At 49.1% G+C, this 9752-nt stretch overlaps 1 protein-coding gene across 1 annotated transcript in view; it reads right to left on the minus strand.

Moving 5' to 3' along the window:
- Nucleotides 1–5828: 5828 nt before the first annotated feature.
- Nucleotides 5829–9752, minus strand: part of SLC5A5 (solute carrier family 5 (sodium/iodide cotransporter), member 5) — a gene marked incomplete at its 5' end in the record, with an annotated part of 15417 nt that continues 11493 nt past the window's right edge. Inside the window, 2 exons of the mRNA XM_014545812.1 lie at nt 5829–6742; nt 9047–9162. Coding sequence (XP_014401298.1) covers nt 6572–6742; nt 9047–9162 — 287 coding nt within the window. The remainder of the gene's footprint in view (nt 6743–9046; nt 9163–9752) is intronic.

The raw sequence follows: 9752 nt of genomic DNA on the forward strand, positions 1-9752 counted from the left end.
CAGGTGAAACCGTTAATACTGATCGCTACCGACAACAAATAATCAATTTGAACCACGCTTTGATCGTGAAACGACCAGAATGGGCCAGAAGACACGGCAAAGTAATTTTGCTTCGTGATAACGCACCATCACACACTTCAAAACCAGTTAAAGACACGTTAAAAGATCTTGCCTGGGAAGTATTAACCCACCTGCCATATTCACCAGACTTTGCTGCTTCAGATTACCACTTGTTCCGATCGATGGCACACGCACTTTCTGAGCAGCACTTCAAAACGTATGAAGAAGTGGAAAATTGGGTCTCTGAATGGTTTGCCTCAAAACAAGAAAAGTTCTATTGGGACGGTATCCACAAATTACCTGAAAGATGGGGGAAATGTGTAGCTAGCGATGGACATTACTTTGAATAAAGCACTTTTGATGTTTCTCTTGAAATTATCGTGTTTTCTTTGATTACAAATCCGCATTATTAACCGGTACACCTACTCTTTGCATGACCCATTGCCAGGTCAGGATTCGGAGAACGGGATGTGGCTGACAGAGAGGGGCAGGGACTGGCTGCAGGAGGCCAGCTTTCCATTGGGATCTATATTGGTGGATGGGGTGGTATTAGGTGAGCTGCCGCCTGAGGAGCTGCTGGTTTAGGGGAACCCCTGATCCCAGCCCCAGTCTGAGACCTGGCTGCAAGGACAGAATGTAAGCCAGATCCTCCTTCTTGCACTGCAGTGCTCCTGGAGCCAGCAGTGCCTGAGGCTGACCCAGTTGTGAACCTGGGGAGGAGGCAGTTGGGGCATTCCAATGAAACCTACCTGCCAAGCCCCGAGTTCTGCTCAACCTGGCTCCTTGACAACTGTCCCCAGGACCAGAAGGACCAAGAACTTTTGGGTCCTGGCCGGGTAGGTCACTTGGTTAGAGCGTCATCTCGATACACCAAGGTTGTGGGTTTCATCCTGTCAGGGCACATAGAAAAATCAACCAATGAATGCTTGCTCACTCTCTCTCTCAAATAAATAAATTAAAAAAAAAAAAAGAATTTGTGGCCTCTGTCTTGGCTTTAGCTGAGGATACCAAAATCAGCAGGGGACACTGGACAAGCCAGGGCTCTGGGGTGTGTTGGGGTGTAGAGGACCAGTGAAATAAGGCAAGGAGGCCTGCCCAGCCCATGTGGCTCAGTGGGTGAGTGTCAACCTATGAACCACGAGGTCACGGTTCCATTCCTGGTCAGGGCACATACCCGGGTTATGGGCTCGAACTGCAGGAAGCAGCCAACCAATGATTCTCTCATAATTGACGTTTCTATCTCTCCCTCTCCCTTCCTCTCTCTGAAATCAACTTTTTTTAAAAAAGGAGAGGAGACCCTCACTGGCGTAGCTCAGTGGTTAGAGTGCCAGCCTGGAGGGTCATGGGTTTGATTCCAGTCAAGGGCACATACCTCGGCTGCAGGCTCGATCCCCTGGCCCAGGTCAGGACACATGCGGGAGGCAACCAATCGATCTGTCTCTCTCACACTGATGTTTCTCTCTTCCACTCTCCCCCTCCCTTACACACTCTCTAAAAATCAATGGAAAAAAATGGGTGAGGATTAACAACAACAAAAATAAATGAAAAAAATACCCTCCAGTGAGGATTAACAACAACAAAAAAGGTAAGGAGGCTGCGCAGGGTGCAGGGTTGGCCAGCAGGCTCCTGGAGGAGGAGCAGTTCTGGGAGCTGCGGAGTTGAAGACGCCTGGTTGAGCTCCTACAGAAGTTCTGAGCAGACCCTCCCCCATGCCCTGCGGGAGTCAGCTCAGCTGCAGGGTAAGGACCTGCCAGGAAAGGGTCAGGAGCCTGGGCACATGCGATCTGAGCTCAGCTCTGCTTTAAAGGACAGCATACCAGGGGCATGCAGGGCTTTATTCCAAGGAGGCGGGAACGTTTAACAGCAGAAAGCCTCCTTGACTCCATGAAGACACGAAAGGTGCTAGAAAACATCAGACAGCCTTCAGCACCATTCCTGATTTTTAAGTTCTTAGTAAATGGGGAGTAGGAAGGAATTAGTCGGATCAAAGATTGTGATTCAAAAGAAACCGTCTGCATTGTATTCTATGTTGAAACAACAGATACCATATTCCAGAATGGGGCAGGGGTGCCCACAATCACAGCTAATATTAGATGCTTAATATGCAAGTGTGGGCCAATGTAATAAGAAAAAGAATCGAGACCAGATGTTACTATCATCAATAGAAAATCAAAAAGAAAAAACAAACAAAATGGATAGAACTGATTTAGAGGTTGGAGGCAAGACCAATATAGGTGTAATAGGGAATTTTTAAGGCAGTAAAACTATTCTGTATGGTAGCATAACGGTGGATATTATGCACTTGTCAAAATCCACAGAATGTACAACACAGTGAATTCTACTGTAAGCTGTGGACTTCAGTTAATAATAATGCATCGATATTTACTCATCAGTTGTAACACATGTACCACACTAATGAGAGATGTTAATAATAGGGGAAACTGGGAGCGGGGGAGAAAGGCATCTGTGGGAGCTCTCTGAACTTTCTGCTCAATCTTTCTGTACCCCTAACACTGCTCTAAAAATGTATATTAATTAAAAATAAGCCAAAATAATTACAAAAAGTGCTTGTTACTGAGTCGATGCTCAATAAACATAGACACTTTTACCAGTATATGAGTAAACCTCTTGGCACATAGTATATGATCAAGGAATGTCAACCATTTCATAATATCCTTCAGATTATAAAAATGAATCACTTTATCCCTAGCTGGTTTGGCTCAGTGGATAGAGTCAGCCTGCGAACTGAGGGGTCCCGGGTTGAATTCTGGTCAAGGGCACATGCCCGGGTTGTGGGCTCTATCCCGAGTAGGGGGCGTGCAGGAGGTGGCCGATCAATGATTCTCTCTCATCATCGATGTTTCTCTCTCTCTCTCCCTCTCCCTTCCTCTCTGAATATCAACCCATGAACCAAGAGGTCGTCATCAGTTTTCCTAGTCAGGGCACATGCCCAGGTTGTGGGCTCTCTATCCCTCCCCATTTCTCTCTCTCTCTCTCTCAAATCAATAAAAACATATTTTAAAAAATTTTTAAAATGAATCACCTCAAAAATGAAACAATACAATGGAATACATATGTCATCTATTCTTTTTGCACATACTAGTAGAATAGTGATGCTTGCCCTAGCTGGTTTGGGTGAGTGGATAGAGCGTTGGCCTGCGGACTGAAGGGTCCTGGGTTCAATTCCGATCAAGGGCATGTACCTCGGTTGCAGGCTCCTCCCCAGGCCGGGCCCTGGTACGGGCACGTGCAGGAGACAACCGACCGATGTGTTTCTCTCACATCGATGTTTCTCTCTGTCTTTCCCTCTCTCTTCCACTTTCTCTGAAAATCAATGGAAAAATATCCTCAGGTGAGGATTAACAATAAAAAAGAATAGTGGTGCTCAACTGGGATGACTCTGCCCCCCTGCACACACACACACACACACACACACACACACACACACACACTGCCCAGTGATACTGGAGGCATTTCTGGTTGTCATAGCTGGGGAAGGGGGGCGTGCTACTGGAACCTGGTGAGTGGAGGCCAGGGATGCTGCTCAACACCCTACAATCCACAGGATACCCCCCTCAATAGAGGATTACTCAGCCCAAAATATCAATAGCGCCAAGGCTGAGAAATTCTGGCCTTAACCTGACTATGGGCATCGTTGAGCAACTTGCTTTTGCACCTTGTCCCTTGGAATCCTCTGCAGCCCTCCAACCCCAGTGAATTATTTTTTTTAATTGCCAGCCTGGTGTGCTGTCCCCTAAAAGCCCCATGTCCCATATTCCAGGCTCTTGCGATGGACCTATGGATGTTTTCTTGCTTGTTACCTCCAGCCCCTTGGTGTTCTGAACGCCAGTGTGTCCCCTGTACACACCAGCCCATGTCCTTGGACCGGGGTCAGGTGGCATTCTCCCAAGGCTCACAGTCCCTGGCCTTGGACAATGCCGAGGTCTTATTATAAAGCTGGGGAGGTACTTGTGTCAGCATAGACCAGGGTTCTCGCTCAGGGGCAGTTTTGCCCTCAGAGGACACTGGGCAATGTCTGGAGACATTTTTGGTTGTCGCACTGGGGGAGGGTGCTACTGGCACCTAGTGAGTTGAGGTCTAAAATCAAGAATGTCTGCTTTTTAAAAATTTCTGTCAACGTCGTATTAGCAGTTCCAGCCAAAGCAATGAGGCATGAAAAGAAACTTAGAGATACCCAAATTGGACATATATGCATAGTCCATGGTCACAGACAATAATGTGGCAGAGGCCTGGGGAGGGAGGGGGGCGCTGGGTGAAGGGGGGCAAAGAGGAGGAAATGGGGGAAATCTGTGTCACCAATAAAAAACACAATTAGTTAGTTAATTAATTAATTTAAAAAATATATATCCAAATTGGATGGCCAGGGTCAGACCAAGCAGGACAGCAGAGATTTCATGACGCGACTCAGAACTGTGTGTAATTGAAAACATGAATTGTGTCCCTGGCTTGCATAGCTCAGTTGGTTGGGCATTGGCCCATACACTGAAAGGTTGCCGGTTCGATTCTGGGTCAGGGCACATGCACAGGTTGCGGGCTCAATCCCTGGTAGGGGGCATACAGGAGGCAGCTGATCGACATTCGGCTCTCACATAGATGTTTCTCTCTCTCTCTCAAAATCAATAAAAATATTTTTAAAAACCTTATTGATTATTTACTTCTGGAGTTTTCAGACCCCAGTTGACCTTAGAAAGTGAAACTGTAGATAAGCGGGGACCACTGCGTTAGTTTGCTGTCACCGCCATAGCTTAAAACCAATAAGAATGTGTTGTTCTCTCACAGTTCTGGAGGCCAGGCGTTCAAAATCAAGGGGTGGGCAGCGCCATGCTCCCTCTGAAGGCTCGAGGGGAGGGGTCCTCCTGGCCTCTCTCATTTCTGGCGGCCCCTGAGTTCGGAGGCTTGTGGCAGCATCACTTCAATCTCTGCCTCCACTTTCTGCCTTTGTGTTTATGTCTCTGGGTCTCTCTTCCTCTTCTTCCTTTTTTTTTTTTTTTAATCCTCACTTGAGGATATTTTTCCCATTGGTTTTGAATGAGTGGAAGGCAGAGGGAGAGACAGAGGGAAACACCAGTGTGAGAGAGACACATCGATTGATTGCTTCCTGCATCCCAGGGCTGGAGCCTGCAACCAAGGTACGTGCCCTTGACCAGAGTCTAACTTGGGACCCTTCAGTCCACAGGCCAATGCTCTATCCACTGAGCCAAACCGGCTAGGCCTAGGGCTCTCCTCCTCTTCTTATAAGGACACAGTCATTGTACTCAGGGTCCATCCGAATCCAGCATGCCCTTACCTTAATTTAGATTACGTCCACCTGCCAAGAACTTATTTTTAAAATAAACTCACTTTCTGAGGAAAAGCTGGTGTCCAACTCTCATGAATGGGGCGGGGGCTCTATTGGACCTGGCGGCCTCGACGGCCAGGTGAGTGGGGGCCACGGAGCCACGGCAGGTGTGTGCGCAGAGGCAAGTGCAGCCAGCGCTCGTGACCACAGAGACCCCAGCGGCTGGTGCAGGGACATTGAGGAGGCCAACCGGGTGCACAGGGCAGCCAGGAGGGAGTGCTTCAAGGAGTCAGGCGAGGAGACGAGCTGTGGGTCAGGGAGGGCAGTACCGTGCACCCTGACCTGGGAGTGGTCACCTCTCTCTGGTGATTTAAAGACTCAGGTTTATTCACTTGCAGGCTTGGGCAAGAGACACAGAGATCCGTGCTCAGACTTGGAGAGCCGAGGCCAGAATGACTTTTCAGAGATATCAAGCCTGGGTCCGTTTATTTGATGTGTGTGGATGTCGTCTCCAGCCAAGAGCCAGGGGTGTGCACTCGCCTGGCCGATCAGACCCTGGACACCCGTGTCCTCAATGGAGCATCATGCAGCACCCAGGCCTGTCCCTGCCTGCCTGGCCTTGCTGGGGGGTCTCAGGCAAACTCCCCGAGCTTCCGTTTCTTCCTCTGCAAAGTGGGTTCGCGGTTCTCAATGAATGAGATGGGGAAAGTGCCCAGACGCAGGAGGAAAGCTGGAACGTTATTTCTCCTTCCTCCTCCCACCCTGCTCCCAAGGTCAGAGGCCATGTACCATCTGACCCTTCAAAGGGAGGAAAACAGGAAGAGGCGAAGGAGGAAAGGCTGGTGTCCACCTCTCAATGTGTCTCTGGTTTGTTCTGTGGCCTTGGCCACCTCCCTGCCCCTCTCCAGGTCTCTCTCCCCTGCCTGCGAAATGAGGTACCGGGGGTCTGGGCCTGAGGACCTCCACAATCCTTGCTAAGGTTCAGGCACCTCGCAGAAAGAGCTGGGGTCTTTCTTCGACCCTAAGGTGGGACCTGGAAGTTTCCCATGTTCTCCAGAGGGGATTCCAACATCTTTTTATTGTAGGTATGGAAAAATACGGCCTCATTTTGGGGGTGCTGGCAGGGGTGCAGCATCTAAGACTGACTAACTGCTGACTGGAGGTGGGGCTGCCCCATGAGTTTCCATTCCAGGTGGCCAGTCCTGGGCTGGTTCAGAGGTCTGTCTCCCGCAGGTCACGGCCACCCTCACGTCCTCTGCCAGGGTTCCAGGAGCCAGAGCTAGCTCCATTCACCTCCTTCTGCCCCAGGAAGAGCAGCTGGTCCTCGTTTGTGAGCCGGAAGCCAGGAGGCCTCTTGGCACTGGGAGGCAGTTCCTCGGCCCCCTGTGGAGAGGAGAAAAGAAAGACCCCCTTCAGAGATTCCTTTTTCTGTGTTAGCTCATCCCCCAGAGGGGGACGCCGAGGGCCTGGGAGGATGGAACCTGGGCAGGGTTGCACAGTGTCCTCTTGTCCAGCGCCTCAGCCAGTTCCCTCGGTCTCCAAAGGCTCCATCCACTTGTCTCCCCCAAGCCCACATCATCTACAGTCCAGGCCAGGGGTCCTCAAACTTTTTAAACAGGGGGCCAGTTCACTGTCCCTCAGACCGTTGGAGGGCCGGACTATAGTTTTAAAAAAAAACTATGAACAAATTCCTATGCACACTGCACATATCTTATTTTGAAGTAAAAAAACAAAACGGGAACAAATACAATATTTGTATTTGCATGTGGCCCGCGGGCCGTAGTTTGAGGACCCCTGGTCCAGGCCATCAATGCTTGCATGCAGGCCTGCCTCCATTCTCTCTCTGACTCTCTGCCTGTTACCCTTCAAGAAAATAAATATTTCCCCACAGCAGCTGGAGGGAGCTTTAGAACATTCCAGCCAGATAGATTCCTCCCCAACCCCCCTCTCATCAAACCTATTCCAGCCTCAGGGCCTTCACACTCGCTGTGCCCTCCATGGAGACTGCCCTTCCTCCGCTGGCTTCTTTCCTCCTCATCTGGGCTCTATCCATGTCCCCTCTTCAGGAGGCCACCCCCATACAGTAGCCTGTTTTGTTGTCTTCCTAACACTCACCCCCTGCCCAAGACCCTACTCTTTTCTCAGCTTAGTTTTTTTAAAAATATATTTTATTGATTTTTTACAGAGAGGAAGGGAGAGCGATAGAGAATTAGAAACATCAGTGAGAGAGAAACATTGACCAGCTGCCTCCTGCACACCCCCCACTGGGGATGTGCCCGCAACCAAGGTACATGCCCTTGACCGGAATCGAACCCGGGACCCTTGAGTCCGCGAGCCGATGCTCTATCCACTGAGCCAAACCGGTTAGGGCTCTCAGCTTAGTTTTTATCTGCTCCTGCTAGACAGTGGGTGTGGTACAGTGAGTGCTTAATAAATGAGGAAATGAAACAGGGAATCCAAAGCAGGGCATGAATCAGACCCCTCAGGGACGGTGTTTCCCAAACTCAAGGCATTCACGTAGCAACCACGGGGCTTTGAGCAAAGTCTGCCTAGTCTAGCCCAGTGGTTCTCAACCTTCCTAAGGCTGCGACCCTTTAGTACAGTTCCTCATGTTGTGGTGACCCCCAATTTCATTGTTACAAATTGAACATAATCAAAGCATAGTGATTAATCACAACAACAATATGTAATTATATATGTGTTTTCTGATGGTCTTAGGCGACCCCTGTGAAAGGGTCGTTCGACCCCCAAAGGGGTCGCGACCCACAGGTTGAGAACCGCTGGTCTAGCCCATCACATTTCCTTAGGTAAGTTATCTCCATGTTGACTCACTTTTTAAAAAATATATATATTTTTTATTGATTTCAGAGAGGAAGGGAGAGGGAGAGAGAGAGACAGAAACATCAATGATGAGTGAGAATCATTGATTGGCTACCTCCTGCAGGCCCCACACTAGGGATCGAGCCCACAACCCAGGCATATGCCCTAATTGGGAATCGAACGGTGACCTCCTGGTTCATAGGTCACTGCTCAACTGCTGAGCCATGCCGGCTGGGCTGTTTTTATTTTTTGTTAAAATAATTCGATGATATTTTTTCCATTGATTTTTTTGTTAGAGAGAGGGGAGGGAGGAGGGAGAGAAAAAAAAAATCTATGAAGGAGAGACACATCGATTGGTTGCCTCTCGCACACACCCTAACCAAGGCTTGGAATTGAGGCTGCAACTGAGGTACGAGGTATGTGCTCTTGATGGGGAATCGAACCTGAGGCTTTTCTGACTTCAAGACCAACACTATAACCACTGAGCCAAACCAGCCAGTGCTGAGTCACTTTTGAATTAAGTAATTTTATTTTCAGGAGAGACTTTCTATCAATACCCTAAAGGCAAACCAGTTTCACCTGCCATAGATCAAAAGTAAGTGTAAAAACAGATACACTGTTGTTGTTTTTTAAATGAAAATTATGAACTTCTGCTTAGTCTTTGTTAAAGGGGATAATAAAAAGTGTTGAAGATACATCACCTCCCAACGGAGTCTCTCCACTGGTGGTAACAGGAAGTTGAGAACGACAGTGACTGATCATCGCGTCATTCCCTTGAATTATGGCCACGCCCAGAGCACCCCAAGCTACTTCACAGCTACTTTACTGTCCCTTCCCCCATTTTGGGAGCCCCGCCCTGAGACTGACCTTCACCAAGCTGTCACCCTGGGTGGCCACTTCTTCCTTGGGAGCCACTGATGCTGTCTGCGACGTGAGGTCCCACCACAGCAAACCAGGACCCAGGGCACTGCGCTTGGTTGGGCCTGGGGGTCAGAGAGAATTGGGGTCATTAAGGGAGGGGTGGCCGCAACTGGAGGCTGGGATGGGACGGGAGAGCTCGGATGGACTCCAATCCAAGATCTGATAGGGACCCACGGGGCGACCCTGGCAAGCCTCTGCCCCTCTCCAGGCTTCGGTTTCCTCATCTCTACATCAGTGGATGGCCAGGAGGGGCCAGTGTGTGGTTCTGTTCACAGCACGGAGACAGACTCAGTAAACGCCTGGTAAATGTAAAGTCTACACTCAGAAAGTTGAACGGGCTCTAACCGGTTTGGCTCAGTGGATAGAGCGTCGGCCTGCGGACTGAAGGGTCCCAGGTTCGATTCCGGTCAAGGGCATGTACCTTGGTTGTGGGCACATCCCCAGTAGGGAGTGTGCAGGAGGCAGCTGATGGATGTTTCTCTCTCATTGATGTTTCTAACTCTCTATCCCTCTCCCTTCTTCTCTGTAAAAAAATCAATAAAATATATGTTTTTTAAAAAAGAAAGCTGATCGGGTACTGTTATTACTATTGATCTCTCTTTTTAAAAAAAGATATTTTATTGATTTTTTACAGAGAGGGAGGGGGAGGGAT

Source organism: Myotis brandtii, unplaced genomic scaffold (genome assembly GCF_000412655.1).
Source record: "Myotis brandtii unplaced genomic scaffold, ASM41265v1 scaffold421, whole genome shotgun sequence".
In the NCBI taxonomy this organism is placed as follows: Eukaryota; Metazoa; Chordata; class Mammalia; order Chiroptera; family Vespertilionidae; genus Myotis; species Myotis brandtii.